This window comes from Lissotriton helveticus, chromosome 2_1, assembly GCF_964261635.1.
Source record: "Lissotriton helveticus chromosome 2_1, aLisHel1.1, whole genome shotgun sequence".
NCBI classification, from domain to species: domain Eukaryota; kingdom Metazoa; phylum Chordata; class Amphibia; order Caudata; family Salamandridae; genus Lissotriton; species Lissotriton helveticus.
Window position 1 is genome coordinate 521,657,944 of NC_136059.1, and position 19,189 is coordinate 521,677,132.

A 19,189-nucleotide genomic window follows, 5' to 3' on the forward strand; every position below is an offset into this window, starting at 1 on the left:
ACCAATGCTGCTTTGAGTCTGAATCAAATTCATCAAAGGTCTCTATAAGAGGCAACTGTTGGTAAGTTCTGTTCCCTAGTGGGATTCTTGGTGGCTGTGAAACTTGTACCTGCGGACCTGGTGCCCCCCCTTGCATAGATCTTGGTCTTGTCACGGTATTGATGCCTTCAGGTGTCTGCACCACTTCCCCCTTGAGTTTGATTAGCTAGATTTGCCCTACACTCGCGCTTCCAATGCCCGATCTTGTGACAATTATGACATGCAGTCTTTGGTGTGGCAGCATCTACACCTGTCTTAGGGTTTATGGATCTCCCCTTTACCTGACCTGATGCATTCTGGGTCCTTCCTTGATTTCTCCCCTGACTTCTTCCTAGTGTTCCTCCCATTGACTGTGTCTGATCTTCCTTTTCTGCATTCTGCATTTGGACCAGCATCAGCTTATCCTTAAGCTTCTTATGCTTCGAATCCACTTTGTCACTACAGTGCCTGGCATAGCGTAAAATCTCATCCACAGATTTATTCTGCCAGCAAATCAAATGCTGCTGTATCCTGAGGCTAACTTCTGGTCTCAATCCTAACACAAAATTCGAAAGAAACTGTCCCATATCCTTCGGGTCGAGAGTATCTACTGCTTGAAGGCTTGCAAGAGCCTCTCATAATAGGCATGTACAGTCTCCTTTGGCTCCTGAACAGTTCTGTTTATCTTTACCCAATCAATATCTTGAGGTGAAATCATAGATTGCAACCACATGATTACTTGTTCATACTTTTTCATAACCACAGGTGAAGGACCATGTGTAACAGAATCTCGCTCAGGTTCTGAAGATGGCCAATCAACAGCAATTTTACACGCTGACCACAAATTACTTGGTACCACAATATCAAACAAAATATTTAAATCAATCTACAACACCTTCGAATTTTGACTAATCGATCAACTTGTTTGTACCAATCAACAGGTTTTTCCCTCAGCCGAGGAAAATCATTGGTAAACACCGCCAAATCACCTCTACTCCAAGGCACATGAACGTACCCTCCACTCAGTACCTCGGGCAAGGAGAAAGCCTCTGCTCTTACTGTCCCTCCTCCTGTAAGTGGTGTTTCTCCTATGCTCTTCCTAGCACTCTTCTTCTCCGACCACCTTTCCTCCCATTTGTCAAGCATGCTCCATGCACGTATCCCTACAATCAATTCACAGATGTGTGTTTTCAACCCTATGACTCTTTTTTTCTTCTAGTTCCTAATCACTGTAATTTAACCTGTGATTTCCCTGTAACATTTTCGTTTGATACAAATCCACATCATGCCTCTGTGCCAACTCTGTCAGTTTCTCATGTGCTCCCCTCGCTTTGTGAATTGCATCCTTCGCCTCAAACACAATTCATCTGGCTCACAAAGTTCAATCCTTTCTAAAGGCAAATTTCCACTGATTATTTCCTCCACTTCTGCCTTTAATCTCACCCCATCATCCTTTCCTCTAGGACCTCTCACCGGGGGTTCCTACATCCTCAAGTCAGAAAAGTCAGAACGTGAATCAGCTAAGGACCCTGTTCTTATGGCTCACTGCTCCACCTGACCTCTAGAAGAATCTGCAGTGGCTGGGAAAGGCGTACTTGATTCTATGGGCCTTGAAGGGTGACCGCTTCCACTCGCTGTCCTATTCCTTCCAGTGTCAGTACTTTCTCCCATTATCAATTGTACCGAACTCCCATTTCCTGCCTGATCTGTATCGTACACTGAAAATATGGCACCAATGGTGACCGGCACTGTAAGAGCTTCCGGTAGCCTAACAATCAGATTGCCTCCACCTGTCTCTGCACTCTTCAGTGGCTGTGTTCCCAATCCCTCTGTTCTCGTTGAAATTCTCCCATTTACTCCTACACTCGAGTTGGTCTATGGTTCCCCACTTTCCTCTGTGAGAGCTCTCATTCCTTCCTCCGAATCCGGATTATATGGAGGTGGACATTCCACCAGTAACCTTTCCAAAAGACTGTCATTTGTATCACTATCACTATCATCTTCCTCTTCTCTTCTCTTTTGAGCATCTCCCACTTTTACTAACAGTGGAAACAATCTATCTCCCTCAATGGTGTTCACCCTACATCTCTTCGCCTATACGTCCCAGCGCGCATCTTGAAATGCCCTGATCGACTTCTTCACCCTTTCCGGACTTCATTCCCTTTTTCTTGCATGTACTGCTCTTATCCATGCATCAAGCACCTCAAACTGAGTTGGTCCAGGTAAAGGTCGTAATCCAGCCATCACTGATCTCAAATGGTACAACACATCAAGTCTAAATGAACCATAACGTGGAAAATCCAAATCTTCCTCCATTTTAGTAATCTTTTCCCAATTTCGAGCCAAATTATAGTATGGAGCCCTACATTCATAGCCATGTAGTGAGCTCGGGTGTCCTCGGGTGGTGCTTCTTCCCCTAGAGTTACAACTTCTCTATCTCCCCAACAAAGATCTCACAACACCTTAAAACATTTCATGATGGAAGCAACTCTTATGCCCACAATTTTGTCATTTTACTTCCTGATGTCAATCCACCAGTACCAGCGAGTCCTTACAGCAACCGACCTATCGTAGTGCGACACACTTCAACATCACTCTTCCCCGGTGTTTAGCAGTTCCCCTCCCTTGCAATTCGTCTCTCACTCTTGCACGTCTCGTTCACACAGCAAGGTAACTGTCTGTCCACCCAACGACTGGACAGTCACTTAATCGACTGCCTGTCCACCAAACGACCGACCGCTTGTAATTGTCTACGTCAATCTGACAATTGTCTGTCCGTGAAACGACCGGACAACTGCCCTCGACCATCAGCCCACGAACGGCCGGACGGTCACATAAATAGTTGATAGGATCCAATCACTCGATTTTATACACATACAGTAACCCACGACCTGCGTTGGTCACCTAAACCCTCACGATCTCGTTCCCTATCTCCGGTGGGTTTGCCGATGACATCTCACGACTCACACAATCAATGGCTGACAATTACAGCTCTGGGTTTCTTATACACCACAATCTATCTATCCCGGGATCTTAGGCTACTTGTCGAGCCTGACATCAAGAAATCACATGGACCGTGCGCACTCACAGTCTGAAACCACAATCACTCAACTCTTGTTCCAACTCTGCAAGACATTACACAATCAAATCATCACCGCAATCTAACAACATCCCTATTCATACTCACTGCTCCGCGAACTGCTGTTTCCATCGCACCGTCACTCTCCGTTGGTCATCCCCAAGCGCCGTTGTCCTCCTCTCTTGATCCTCTAGACACCCATCTGTTGGGCTCTATGGTGTTTTAACTAACGTTTCCCTGTATACTCCGCTTACTACAGAGGTAACCGTCCTCTCACTACCAACTAAGTCGGATTCCACCAACAAAACTTACTAGAAACCCTGGGTCGACAGATCTTTTATTACCTGTCGACCTAGGTAATAACTGCTGTTTCCATCGCACCGTCACTCTCCGTTGGTCATCCCCAAGCGCCGTCATCCTCTTCTCTTGATCCTCTAGACACCCATCTGTTGGGCTCTATGGTGTTTTAACTAACGTTTCCCTATCTACCCCGCTTACTACAGAGGTCCTCTCACTACCAACTAAGTCGGATTCCACCAACAAAACTTACTAGAAACCCTGAGTCGACAGATCTTTTATTATCTGCTGAGAAGTATAAAGAGGAGTATCAGACATGACATCAATTTATCAGACTCAATATCTGTAACTCCGAAAGAGCACAGACTCCAGATTCAATTTAGGGGATTTATTACAAAGCCAAAAACAACTGAATATACAAGCACCTCAAGACGAGATTGTGAAAATACATTGGAACTAATACAAAACCAAACCTACAGATTAGTCTGCTCCGGTGGATCATGAAAAGAATAAACAACTCTAGAAATAGAACAAAGGCAAGGACTGCTCCAGCATTTAAGTCAGACTTCATTGGTGGCTAGGAAGTAAAAGCATTAAACTATCCTTACTCTCTCTCTAAGGTGACATCCCTACTTAGCAATTCCCAGGTAAAATCAGTTAAAGGTGTCAGCTTCTGAAGACTTCCTAAGAAGTACATTCACAGAGTAAATTAGTTAGCCAAAGCTAAGAGCTTGCTCTAAGATGCTCCTTGCAGTTCTATCTTTTGACCCCCTTCTCTTAGCTCATCCTGTCTCCTTCTGCTTCTCCTCCCTCTAGGGCTCTTTCCCTAATACAAAATGCAACGATGTAAAACACACCACAGATCACCTCATGCTAACAGACACCTCTCCTAGGTATTTTTCCACTGTCCTCTCCAGATGTAGTCCGATGATCTTGATTCCCAGGCCTAATCCAGAGGAGGAACGCCGGCTTCCAATTATCGACCTTCTGTTTACAATGTTTCTCTTCTCCTCCAGGCCTGAATCCTAAAACAAAAGGCATTAGTTCTAATTAACAAAGGCAGCTTCTTCCACCTGCAACTGAAATGTGAGAACAGAACATCCTTGCATACACATGAAATTCGCTGACTACCTCCAAATGCGAGAGCTTACCAGGGAAATGACATTTCCAGGCCTACACAATTCGGCCAACATAAGAATAAACGAACAGGCCTTTCATGAACCCAATGTGAACATTTCATTTAGGCCTTTCACATTAAATTAATCACTCTTTTTAATAATGCTGCATCTGCAAGCAACTACATTTCATTACACATTAAGCACAAATTATTTACTCGTACAGTCTTTATTATGGTGCATGTTTAAATCTAATGCATTTCATTACACATTACTATTTCGTTAAGCAATTGCAATAGACATCAGAAGGCTAAACATTTAAACATGAATTGCACGTTATTTCTCTTACATTACATGACACACATTGCCAACCCTTCACTTCACTTTATTATTACAACACGTTTCTACTAATGAAGGTTAATACAACACAAAAGATATATGTGAATGCAGACTATTCATGATTATGATGCACCCCTACAATTTCAGAGCACCATCACGTTCCCTCACCAGTAACTGATGAAATTATTTGGGATAGAGTTTCTTCGACATATTCGTTCCTATGGAGATGCTGCAGATACCATATGATATGGGTTTAAAGTTTCTATGGGTGATATAATGGCATCTGGGTTATATTTAGAGGATTGGAATGGTGAGTCTGTAAATTCTATGCTCTTGGAGCTGGAATATTATACTGTTTTCGAATCAGAGGACTTGTACCCTAATTCTGGTAAATATTTTGATATGTTCTGTTATGACCATTACGGCCATCATTTCCTACACAGGGCCAGTATTCAGTGTGCACTTTTTAATTATACACAATGGCAAGATTGAACGACTCCCCCACAAGGAAATTCCAAAACGTACAAAGACAAATTGACGTATTTTTTAGGATATGACACGTCAGATCCTACATCATATTATTTCAAATTAACCCGTACCCCACTGAAAAAATATATGCTGACATAGACTAAGCTAAAATATACAGCTTAGTTTGTCACCCGGTTGAAGAACTTACCATTTTTTTTATCTATAAGGTCAAGGCATTGCAATCTCATTTTCAAAACTCTGATGGCCAGCCTTCTCAGTTGTCCCCTGATTATCTTTCCGGCCCCACTACCTGTGTTACCTTTTCTGTATTTGAACCTGTATCTCTGCCAGACTCCCTGGCTGCTTTATCTTGCCTTAAATCAGGCTCCCCTCATGATCCTTGCCCTGCAAAACTTATGGCTACAGCTGCTGCTGTTGTCAATCCATTTTTTGAATCAGTTGATTAATACCTCACTGTGAACGTGGGCTTAGGGCGGACCGGAATAACAGGCGTGGAGGCCGGATATAGTGGGCTATGATTTATTGATTTGACAGAGGCAGTTCGTATAAATAGCAGTGAAATCCACAGAGAAGTGTAGTAGAGACCGGGTCGTTGAGAGGAGTCTTCTCGTGCTGTCTGTTGGAGGGCTGCTCTGGATAAGCGGTGCTGCGTTGGTCGTCCCTACGACAGACCTTGGTCTTGACCGGTCTGGAGGAGGGCCTCGGAGATATGTGGAAAAGAGAATACAAGGGGCAGTTAGTCCTCACGATGTGGACTGACCCAGACTTTTACCAACACCAGGGGGTGCGGGAGGTTAAAGCGAGTGTGAGGGGGGAAGGGGGGAAGGAGTTGGGATACGAAGAGAAGGAAGAGACAGAGGGTGTAGGGGAAAAGGGTGTGTGGGGGAAGTCTTTATACAACAGTGCCCGGGTGACTAGTACTGCTATACAATATTTATAAAGTGGCAGTGCGACTCCAAGGTGGGGGCGTTTCTTTACAATTATACACACGTCAGTCGAAAGAGATAAGGAGACAGGGTACTCACATGCCCCGCCGCAACTCTTCCGCGAGTTGCGGCCGCTCTCCAGCCATCTCCGGAGGACTCCACCAGTCCTCGGTCCAAACGTCTTCTTCCTCGCCTCCGGTCTTCCGCTCGAGTGTTCCGTCTTCTTCTTCTCCTCGGTTCACCTTCTCGGGTTCTCCGCTCGCTGTCTCCTGCCACGAGTCCGCCGCTTTGAACGCCCCTCTCTCATTGGGATCGGCTTTTCCTGGTTCCGGCATCGGGTAGAGGGAGGGACTTCCGGGGTCAAAGGAGGTGGTTTCCGGTCGTCCGATCAGTTCCATTGGTTCCTGCAAGGGAGGACAGAGGGGTGGAGTTCGGGTTGCCAGGGACGCTGTAGGACCGGGTTTGGATGCCGGGCTTCCTACGTTATGATGCCGTGACAACGGGGTATGGGCCGCCGCTGGTTCACACTCACTTTCACTTGCTTTTGTTCCTACTGACTGGAAACAGGCGCTGCTTGTTTTTCTCATAAAAAACCTACTCTGGATCCTCATCTCCCTTCCAATTATCGCCCCATCTCTCTGCTTCTTGCTATTACTAAAATTTGTGAAAAATGGGCAACAAGCAGCTTACATCTCTCATTGAAGAGCAAGGCCTTCTCCACCCTCACCAATCGGGCTTCAGGGCCACATACAGTACTGAGTCTGCCCTTGTGAAAGTAGCGGAAGCTATCCGTGAGACTTTGGATGCTGGGGGCAGGGCTGTCTTGGTCCTGCTGGACCTCTCGGCCGCTTATGATACTGTCCCCCATTCACTTCTCCTTGCCCGTCTACAAAAGTTGGGCATCCTCGGTACTGCTTGGGAGTGGTTAAAATCCTTCTTGGAAAATAGAACTTAACAAGTTTGGATCCCCTCTTTTGTGTCAACATCTCAAGCTCTGCTGACTGGGGTTCCTCAGGGGTCTATTCTTAGTCCTTTGCTATTCAATCTCTATATGACCCCTCTTATTCAGCTGGCTGAGGACCTGGGTGCCAAAGTGGTTGCATACGCAAATGATACTCAACTTTTGTTTACCTGGAAGAAACACGGGGGCGCCCTATCTCATGTCAAGGCTTGTCTGTCTGCGGTATTTAGCTGGCTTGTGTCGGCTCAGTTAAAATGTAACACAGACAAAACTGAGATTCTCTTACTTGGGGGGTTCCCCCATTGTTTTGGCATCATTTCTGGCCGACTGAATCTCCCTGTCCTTCTCCTTCTGGCCATCCTGTGAAAAATCTTGGCATCTGGTTTGACGAGGAACTCAGTTTTAGTAACCAGATTGGCAAACTAACTGGCACCTGCTTTGGTATTTTAAAACCTCTCTGCAGATTTTTTCCATTATTGCCTTTCTCTGCTAAAGAAACGGTTATCCGTGCTTTGGTTACCTCTCGCATAGACTATGCGAATGCACTTCACGAAGGTCTGCCGTGTTACCTTTTGGACAAATCACAGGTGGTTCAGAATGCTGCCGCTCATCTTCTACTGGATCTTCCTAAGCGCTCCAGTGTTAGGCAACACTTGCGTAACTTACACTGGCTGCCAGTTAAAGCTAGGATAATGTTCAAGGCTGTGACCATTGCTCATGCTGCACTTTACGAGTATGGCCCTGTCTATCTCAGGAAACTTTTTCAGTTCTATACCCCCAGCAGGTGTCTTCGTTCCTCGAATATGCTTCTAGCATCTGTTCCCAGGTTTAGTTTGAAACGAAAGGGTGGCAGCTCTCTGTCCTACCTTGCAGCAACTTACTGAAATACCCTGCCTCTGGATCTGCGTAACCTTAAGAATCCTTCTCAGTTTAGAAAAAAGCTCAAAACATTCTTGATCAATTAGCCTGTTCTAGTTTATTTATGCTTTGGGTCCCTCGGACTTTTGGGCTTGCGCCGGGACACTCTATTGAGAAGCTGTGCGCGCTACAAATCCCTAAACATAAACAGTTAGCCCTTAAAGGCTATGATTATTGGAAGGATAGGACACGATTGAACTGAAATCTACTTGTGGAACCAAATCTTGGCAAGTTCGGGGGTTGGAAGCCTTGTTTCGAGATTGTTTAATTTCAATACAAATGATTTTTTTGAATGACACCGTCCAGCAGGCTACATGTCTGGGACTGAAAAATATTAAAGAAATGAATGGCAAGATATTCCCTTCACTGCACACTTCGATAATTGACTACGTTTGGCAAATTATACTGAAAAACAGCTCAATAGTATGGTGAAGAATGGTACATTTAATTCCACACTTTCAGGTCCACATCGGTGGTTATTGTGGCCAGTAGACACAAATGGTTGTCATACTCCGGGCCGGACTGAGAACACAAAGCAGCACTGGCAATTTTATCGGACTTCCCCCTAAAGGGGGGGGGCGGGCAGAGCAGGGTTGGGCGAGGGTGCAAGTGTGGAGCACTGCTACTTAACTAAACTGGTCCCCGGCACTGCTGCTTTTGTTACAGGGGGCAGATATTATAGCACTGCAGCAAAACCAGCCCCCGTAACAAAACCATCCCCAACCACTCCAAAACTGTCCTCCACTCTTCCAGCCTCCCAGGTAAACACCCAATGCCCGCTTTGCACAGTCAGGCCCTGGTTGTTTGAATAAAACAAAGCACAGAGAGGCACAAGGCAAATGGCATATAATATGCCAAAAAAATAATAATAGAGCTTCACAGTCTTTGGTATAGAGACTTCTTCTTTATTTTTCAAAAAGAAGAGGGCTATACACAGCAACAGCCACAGCCAACGCATTTCACCCGAATGGGCTACCTCAGGGCGAAAGTCACAAAAAACACGATGGATCAATATTAAAGAAAAGAATGCCAGGATATTCCCTTCACTGCACACTTCGATAATTGACTACGTTTGGCAAATTATACTGAAAAGCAGCTCAATAGTATGGTGAAGAATGGTACATTTAATTCCACACTTTCAGGTCCACATCGGTGGTTATTGTGGCCAGTAGACACAAATGGTTGTCATACTCCGGGCCGGACTGAGAACACAAAGCAGCACTGGCAATTTTATCGGACTTCCCCCTAAAGGGGGGCGGGGGGGGCGGGCAGAGCAGGGTTGGGCGAGGGTGCAAGTGTGGAGCACTGCTACTTAACTAAACTGGTCCCCAGCACTGCTGCTTTTGTTACAGGGGGCAGATATTATAGCACTGCAGCAAAACCAGCCCCCGTAACAAAACCATCCCCAACCACTCCAAAACTATCCTCCACTCTTCCAGCCTCCCAGGTAAACACCCAATGCCCGCTTTGCACAGTCAGGCCCTGGTTGTTTGAATAAAACAAAGCACAGAGAGGCACAAGGCAAATGGCATATAATATGCCAAAAAATAATAATAGAGCTTCACAGTCTTTGGTATAGAGACTTCTTCTTTATTTTTCAAAAAGATGAGGGCTATACACAGCAACAGCAACAGCCACAGCCAACGCATTTCACCCGAATGGGCTACCTCAGGGCGAAAGTCACAAAAAACACGATGGATCACGGAATTGTTTCTGTTCTTCTATCCTCCAAACAACTCTTTTCTCCAAGGATATTAATCCAATTTTAAGGCAAGTGAGTCATCTCATCTGTGAACAATTAATTGTAGAAAGAGCTCGGCTGGGCACAATCGTAGAGAGCCAAGCTCATGCTGTCATTCTAGAGTAGAAAAACGCTAAACTGAAGAGTAATCAGTTCCTTCCAAAGTTGCGTACTGGTTGTTTTCTTAATTCCATTTATGGGTTTAAATCAAGCAGACCTGCCCCTGATATTCTCACTCACAGCATTCAGGTATTGTTTCCACCTATTCTGTGGGGAAATTGTGTCAACAATGGTTGGAACATTCCACACTGTCTGCAATGAAACAACATCTTTCTCTCCTGTTCGAAGACATGGACTTATCAGATTTTTTATTAGGCCCTAAATCTCTACGTTCTAAAAGATTTATTTATGCTATCTACAATGAAATTTGGAAATGGTCTCAATTGGGAGCTTCTGCACGTTTAAGACAAATTGATCAGGTCAATGGGAGCCCGTTCATGCTGTTCTTGTCGGGGTGAGCTGACACTACAACTCCCAGCCTTCCTCACGGCCTGCCACGCCGCCATCCCAACCCGTCAGCGGCCAGGAGGCGCTACATAAACAACTTGTGGCCCCCTCAGTGCTGGAGCCCTTTTTTGCCGTTCCTGCCATGGGGTGCTGACACCATAACTTTCAGCCTTTCTTCGGGCCAGCCACATCACCAACGCAACCCATCAGCGTGCCAGGAGGTGCTACATAAACAACTTTTGGCCCTGCAGCGTGTGAGTCTGTTCTTGCCGGTCCTGCTGGGTGAGCTGACAATACAACTCCCAGTCTTCCTTGCGGATGTCACACTGCCAACGCAACCCGTCAGCATGCCAGGAGGTGCTACATAAACATCTTGGGCCCCCGCAGCGCGGGCCGTGCCCGGGCGGGTCTATCTGAGCTCATCCGCGGCCATACAATGCTGGGCTGGGCCCTTTGTCTTGGGTTTGTATTACGGCCCTGATCAATCTCTGCAGATTTGACCTACGGACAAGGTAAGAGGATAGGGAAGAGAAAATCAGTCATGTCTTCTACCAAGGCCAGTCCATTAAGTTCTATCATCACTAGATTTCTTACTACGGCTATGCCGTGCTATTACCAGTGAGATTGAGTGTGTGGAGGAGAGACTGGGGGCCACAAAGCGGGCATTACATATGAGTCCTTTGGCAGATCCACCCAATTTATCACAAATCCAGCCCCCCATTGGTCCCAAGCCCCCTATGGAAGACCCAAAATCCTGCAATTCAGAGTCTGCCATTAATATACTGCACAGTTCCCCATCTGACATCCCATACTCGCCCCTCCCAAAAGGCAAACGTTTGTAACAAACTCAAGAGTGATTTATTGCCACCTGCAGCCCGGAAAAAAAACTTGGCCCCCACTTCATGGAAGAGCGTAGGGGAATCTAATTTGGGAGTTAAATCAGGAAGCCATGGTCAGGGCGAGACGTTGTCGTATGCTCAGTTTGTTAGGTCTCTGGAAATAACTATGAACACTCTTCTCAACCCTTTTTTAAGCATTCTTAACAGCATTGACACCTCGTTAAAAAGTTTGATTGGCTCTAGCCTGTCGAGTTTAACCAGTGGGACTAACAAGGTACCGGATTCGAGCCACTTTTCATGCAGTGCACTTCCCTGCCCCCTCAGAGGCCAGCCATGCGAGATTATCAGCCCCTATATAGCCTCCAGTCCAATATCATGGCTAACATTATTTTACCTTGCCCACCTTAATCCTGAGCAAATATTGCACCCACTTCAGTTGGAGGTGGGGGATACCCAACAATTTTAAATGGGACAAATGCTGCTGGAAATTTTGAATCAGTCTGCAAATGCCATTTTGAAACAAGGAGAAATCATGATAGAATCCTTCACCTTCCCCCAGAAGCAACCCCCTTGGTTATAGTCCTTAAATTGTTCCACCTTTATCACCTGATAAGGAGGAAGATATGCCACAGCTAAAGGATAAAACTGTGCATTGGTTAGCGCAAACCACAAACTGGACGACCTGCGAAGATTTTTTCATCAATATAAGTAATATCCAGCGAGTATTATGGATGGAGTTACAACTTAAAACTGATGTTGGTGATTGTGTTGTCATCAATTTTAAAAATATTTTCTGGTACGCTCCCTCATGGAAAGGCTTTCTAGGCGTAGAAACACTAGCACCTCTATCATGATAGTACCCCTTGGCTATTTTTATAAACCAATCACACCGGTAGAGTTGAGGTTACATCATGTTAATTACAGTGCACCACAGCATTTCATTATTTCAACCTCTAATCGAGTTTCTCCCCTGGAAAAGGTAGACTGACTACATCAATGGATGCTGGGAACTACATTGGATATTAACTGTGATTTATTCATGATAGATGCTGAAGGTAGCACTGATATGCCAGTGACTAACATGTGGAAAAACCTACCATGCCGGATCTGGCAATAGTAGTTCCAGTGGAACCCGTGAATACTCTATTAGTCGAACTGGGCCTACATATGCTATTCCAAAACACAGCCCAGAAGCCCCAGGATGACTGTCGGATATTTGGCCATGCGAGTAGCTGGGATGCACCCTCTGGCAATACTAATACAATTGTTCACAGAGGCTTGCTTTGGAATATAGCAGGTTTACTAAACAAGGTGAGGAACGAAGCTTGGCTCAACCTTGTGAAAGATTATAGCATTATATGCCTCCAAGAGACCTGGACGAGAGATATAGTTCACATTGATGGTTACGCTTCCATACATACCCCGGCAGAAGCAGCACTGAGTGGCCATCTTAAGGGGGGTTGTACTTACTTTAGTGGCAACTAAACTAGCTGACAAGGTTGGCAAGACATAGCTTGATTCACTGCACTTTCAAATTATTAATATTGTATATAATCCGAGTGTAACATTTGTTATTGTTAACTATTATCACAACCATTTTGTTTTTAACAACACTGTCATTGCAGAAGATTTAGAAAAATCACTAAGTAGACACAGGAACTAAAAACTGATTTTATTGTACTCGGAGGGGGGGGGGGTGGAGACTGTAACTGTAGATTATGTCCTTTATAAAAGCAGTCTGCATGCTGTTTAGTAGATCGGGAAAATTATGGTGGTTGTCATTTCGACCATAACCCCTGCGGGAAAATTTTTAACACCTTACTTTCTAAATTGTCTCTCTTTTTAACAATATATCTTTCAAACCAGTTGGTTCAGATTATATCTGCTTCATGGGCAGAGGTCAAGGTAGCCTAATTTATTTTATTGCCTTTTCTGAATATTTTAAACCTCACTCTGTGGCATTTTCTATTTTAAAAGTTTGTTTCAGTGACTACTTCCCCCTAGCCATTCGTTTAGAGACCCAGATTGTTAATTCTCCTGGGAAATCAAATTTACACCCTATAATTTATAATAAAAGCAAGGGTCTCCTGCGTAAGTGGTCCCTGGTAGATCTGGACTCTGTTTTTCAGCAGATTTTGATTACCAATAAGGCACACATCTTGGTGTGTCTAGAAAGCAGAATAAATCCACTGTTCATGTTAAGGGCTTTCACTGAAATAACCGAGACCATTAACGAGGTATTACGAGGGGACGGAAGACCGAGACCCCAGAGGCATCATAAATGGCTTAACAGTGACTGCTCAAGATCTCACAGCAACCTTCTTAAGGCACTGAAAAAAATACCAGGTATAATCTGGTGGTGAAACCTCTTCGAAATGAATACAAACAGGCTATTGTGAAATGTAAAATGGCCATAAGAAAAGAGGCATGGAAACAATTGCATGAAGATAGTCTCATTAAAGACCCTAGACATTTTTGGAAAACTGTCAACTCCAAAGCTCCCACAATGGTAGCATTGATACCAGAATTATGCCCCATGCTTGGGTACAATACTGTTCTAGCCTATACAGCAATAACGGCAAGCACTGTTCCATCTCAAATCATAATGATACGGAAATTGGTCAGGGAACCTTAGAGCTGGCGCGCCCAACGTTTGATGAAGTTGAAAAAGCCTTAAATCAGACTATAAAGAACAAGGCATCTGGCCCGGATGGCATCTCTGCTGATATTTCTCTGTACAATCCTGTCCTTTGGCTCCCACTGCTGACCAATATTTTAAGCTGCATAGCATCTCAAGGTCATCCAAAATCTTGAATAGTCAAGAACTGTTCCCTCTACCTTGGTTTCATGGATCTTACATCAGCATTTGACTGGGTGAAGAGAGGGAAACTATGGAAAAAATTGCTGGAGCTGGGCATTGATACATCCTTAGTTCATTTTCTAGCACTGATGCATCAGGATGTGACTGGGATGGTTAGGTATGGGGTGGACGGGGAACTCACTGCTCCCATTAAAACGAATCGTGGGGTTCGTCAAGGGTGCGTACAGCTCCTTTTTTTATTTTGTCTTTATATCAATGATTTGGAAAGCTACATTAATCAAGGGCATGTTGATGTTCCCAAGATAGGCACTAGAAATCTTCCAGCATTACTCAATGCCGACGATTGTGAGTTAATGTCTAGAACCAGTGTGGGCCTGCAAAAGCTTGTCCCTAGATTCCATGATTTTATGTCTGATTTGGGTCTAAAGACCAATATGGCCAAGTCTTACACTATGGTGGCAGGCAAATCTCCCTTCCTTTTAAAATCTTGTTTTATTAATAATGAAAACATTTCCTATGTTCCAACTTTTTCATACCTGGGAATCCCCTTCGACCAGAAAAGTACTTGGCATCATTTAGTTGAAACAAGGGTTAGTAGTTTTAACCAAAATTTGGAGGCATTGAACAGTTTCACAAAGAAACTAGGATCCAGAGCCATTGACTCAATAATTAACATCTATAAGGCTCGCTCGAGTTCTGTAACCTTGTATGGGGCTGGAGGTGGGGCTTTTGCAATCCGGCACATCTTCAGGCAGTTGAGAATAATTTCCTTAGACGTCTATTAACAGTTCCAAGTAGTCTCCCCATTATCTTCTGTCATTATGAACTTGGCTTGACTCCCTTAACCCATCGTATACAAATTCTGCCAATTTTATTATGACATGCAGTATTGGTAAAAGATGAGCAGGCCCTTAACCGTGCGATTATATTGGATTTTTTTAGACTCGACATATGCAGAGGATACCATGATTTAATTACATAAATAGGCAGCTGGAGACAGTGGGGCTGGTGGATTGTTTTTATAACCCAGAACAAATTGTCAAGATCCCAAAAATTCTGTTGAAAAGGGACCTTTTAGCTTTTTTAAGGTCGACTAGTGAGCACCTGGAGATAGGGAAAAAGAGAGTCTTGGAATATTTGCCTCTAGTACGCTCCTTAAGGCTTGAGCCCTATCTCTCCATTTTATTTTTGTCATGCAAAAATGTTTTATCTTACTAGATTTAGCATCGCACATTTCTTAGTTCCTAGCCTCGCAAAGTCTACTGTGATGCTAAACTGGATCCATGCCCATGTGACACTAAATCAATCCAGAACATGCTGCTTTGTCAACTTTACACTAAACTGAGGCAGGATTTTATTATCCCCCTACTAAGATTTTTAAATATCAGGAAGTGTCAGCCGGTCCTTTACCACCTCCAGCTTTTAAAGGACAAATATACATGTCTAATGGTCTCCAGATAAATTTCCACAGCTGTCAGTTTACGGAATTTTGTTGGGAAATGACTTTTTAAATTCAAATCTGATTTTTAATGATCTGTTTTTTAATATCATGGGTTTTTTGGGACACAGGGTTGTTTTAAAGATCAATATATGTTGTTTGATGTTGACCTATGGTCGTTGTCCGTTAATTGTTATCTTAATCTTCATTTGTTATCTAGTGACATGCTGCTATTTGTTGTAATATCAATTCAATTTCTCACTGTTACATTGCTTATTATGAATTTCTATTGTCATGAACTTTATTATATATTGTCTGTATTCTATTTCTAATGTTTTAAAATCTTGGTTGGATTCTTTTATGGTTGCAAAAAAACGAATAATGATTATTTGACTGACTGATCAGGACAATTTGGAATAACTGCTTGCTGTTGTTGATAATAGTATTAATACACTGTCTTCTTGCATTTATAATTTGACTGATAGTGTGTCATCTGTTATTGATATTATGCAAAATGACATGTCAACATTGTATCATGTGCAAAGTCAGCTTAGATCTATAATGCAGCTTAGCTGGGCAGTTCAAACCTTTAAGAATGGGTGCTTACCATGGCATTATCTGAATTCCTTTACCATATTTTTCCCTTTCAATTTAACACGCAAACAACATCTGATGGCAATGAAAGATGCAACCTATACAATGCTACATTTGGAGATGTTAGAACAACTGCTATATACCATAGCTGAAACATTTTCAGCTGTATGATTAATACCAGTCCTATATTTGTAAAATAGGAAGTGCAGGTGCCCAAATGTTTGTTGGAGGCCACGCCTACGGTTCTCTGGCTCCACCCACCTCCCCTACTGGCTCCACCCACTTACTGTATTAGCTCCACCTACATCCTCAACTGGCACTGCTAAAAGTCAGATGTAAGCATGTTGAAAGCATGGAAATGTCACGCATAAGCACCAGGTGAGCAACGCCCATTGGGCTCAATGGGCTTCAGCCCCCCCCACCCCCCATTGTGTGTGTCAGCCAGGGCTGAGACAGCTTTCCGGGCACACACACAGACAGTTTTAGAGCTGCCAGCCACACCAGAGTACTTTAATTGTGTGTAGAGTTTGGCTGCAATTACCCAGAGTAATTAATGTTGGATAAGGTAGCTCTAATGAGGAGTAAGTGTTTAGTACTTGTTACACCAGAAATTAGGTTGCAAACCAGAACCTGATTGGTGCAGGACATCAAACCACCCAACACCACAAGCTGTAAATACGTTTCCCTGGATCATCAGTACGCAGCAGCACAGCACAATTGTGTTTTACACCTCTAGGTACACCAAGTAGAAATAGTAGTACTAATGACCATCCTTCCATGAATCTAACTCTAAAAATAGTGGCCAAGAAAGAAACTTAGAGGATAGGCCAAAGTAAAGAGAAGACATAATTATCAATCTGAATAAAACTGCTGTTGGCAGACAACCCTCATGACGTAATTAGTGACCCTTTATAAGAAAGATGGAGAAGCAACAGAAGACTAAGAACACATTTGAGCATTCATAACATAGTGGAAGCCTGGATAGGAAACGCTAATTGAATCAAAATGCAAACTCCAGAAATCTGAAAGTGCACCTGCAAATATGAAGATAGTGTCCCCCAGTTTAAAATAAATAAATAAAATAAAAAATGTAAACAGTACAATCTGTTGGCATTGCTCGTTTCAAAAATAGAGCTGAAAGCTTGAGGACGTGCAAATGGAAGTGGATCTGTAAATCTTATGCTGGCCATGGATGAAAGATGGAATGAATTTTAAAAGGGTCAATGAGGTGAGAATAGATGAGCTATGTTTTCCTGAATATAGCCAGTTTATTCTTTGAAGCGGGCACAGAAGTACAGTAGGCACTAAGAGAGAGCTGCTATGTAGTAATATGTGATGCTTGAGCACCAAAGTCCATAGAACATTTATATTTTATTCTTAGAATTTAAGTTTGCCTTCTGTGTACCCTCACAATTTCAAAGGCATCTCAAAAACCCTAAAAGCAAACATATAAATGCTTCCTGGAAAATGTACCATGGAAGTCAAATGGTGTTACTTTTTATTAGGTTTCGGTAAATCGTCGTACACTTGGAGACATTATTATGTTATTTTTAAATTGGAAGCCTAATGAAAATAATTTAAAATAAGACAGGCGTTGGAAGGCAGATATTGAGACAAGAGGCGGGTAAGAGAGCACAGGGAATGTTTCCTGAAATCTCTCCAGTGTTGAAGATCAGAGACACTGAGCAATGGAACAGCCACTGGGAACAAGGGAAGACAAAAGGACTCAGTGGGCAGCAAATCATGGGAAATGGGAAGAGTAGGTACAGGGCTTTCAGACTTGGCCAAATCAAGGCCTTGGAACCGGAAAGGTACAGATTTGGTATAGAAGCTCAGATAAAATTCAGAGGAAGGCGAGAAAGTGGCTAGACAAGCAAAATGAGATTGAGAGCAATGCATACATATCTTTATCCACAAAGGCCATAGAGTGTAATGGAAACATATGGTTCTGGGGTTCCCCAATTGTGTCCAGCAGCAGGATGAGCCACAGCTACACAGAAAGAGTGGTATGCTGTAGCAGCAGACAGAGGCAGGTAAGGGAGCACAGGGAATGTTTCCTGAAATCTCTCCCATGTTGAAGATCAGAGACACTGAGCAATGGAACAGCCTCTGGGAACAAGGGAAGACAATAGGACTCAGTGGGCAGCAAATCATGGGAAATGGGAAGAGTAGGTACAGGGCTTTCAGACTTGGCCAAATAAAGGCCAGGGAACCGGAAAGGTACAGACTTGGTACAGAAGCTCAGATAAAATTCAGAGGAAGGCGAGAAAGTGGCTAGACAAGCTAAATGAGATTGAGAGCAATGCATACATATCTTTATCCACAAAGGCCATAAAGTGTAATGGAAACACATGGTTCTGGGGTTCCCCAATTGTGTCCAGCAGCAGGATGAGCCACAGCTACACAGAAAGAGTGGTATGCTGTAGCAGCGTAAAGTATCTATCCTGCTTAGGCATTACAACCCAAGAGCATCTTTCCCTGCATCTCTCCCTTCACAGTCACAGGCATGTGGTCATTCACAGGGAGCAGGTTTCTATCTTTCACGATCACGTGCCATGAGAGAATGTAGCAAAATTTTGCACTGAAACCACTGATGTTGGTCCTGCTGCACCAGGCACTATACCATAAAATGTTTAGTCTTGTACCCCTTCAAATGCATTCTTGTACCAAACAAATATGTCATCAGTGAGGATAAATGTATGGTACATTTTCTGTTAAGGATGGATGCATAACAGAAATATTATAGGTTTTCAGCAAAACGTTCAGAACTGGCAACTCTGCCATAACTTTCATGAATCAGTCACCACACTTAGTTGCTATCACCATCAACAATTCTCCAGCACAAACATTTCTTGTATTAAGTGTTTTCCTTGTCTTTTGGTCGGTACATCTTAACTATAATTCTGTAGTGGAAATGTCATAAGTGGTGTGGGAATGGCATCATATGAAGCTAACACACTTGAGGAATAAAAGAATCTTGAAATAAACAAAACTATTCAGCTCTTGAACAGGACAGACTGACAGGTCTCTACAGGATACAGAATGGATTTTTTAAATCATCAGAACTTGAACTCACTATTAAAGACTTCAAATGCTCAAATTTCTTA

The 19,189-nt window shown here is 43.5% G+C and overlaps 1 protein-coding gene across 1 annotated transcript in view; it reads right to left on the reverse strand.

Moving 5' to 3' along the window:
• Window positions 1–3,907: 3,907 nt before the first annotated feature.
• The window catches only part of LOC144819406 (interleukin-31 receptor subunit alpha-like), a 720,774-nt gene continuing 705,492 nt past the window's right edge, over window positions 3,908–19,189 (reverse strand). The window contains exon 16 of the mRNA XM_078677309.1: window positions 3,908–4,419. Coding sequence (XP_078533435.1) covers window positions 4,258–4,419 — 162 coding nt within the window. The 3' untranslated portion in view covers window positions 3,908–4,257. The remainder of the gene's footprint in view (window positions 4,420–19,189) is intronic.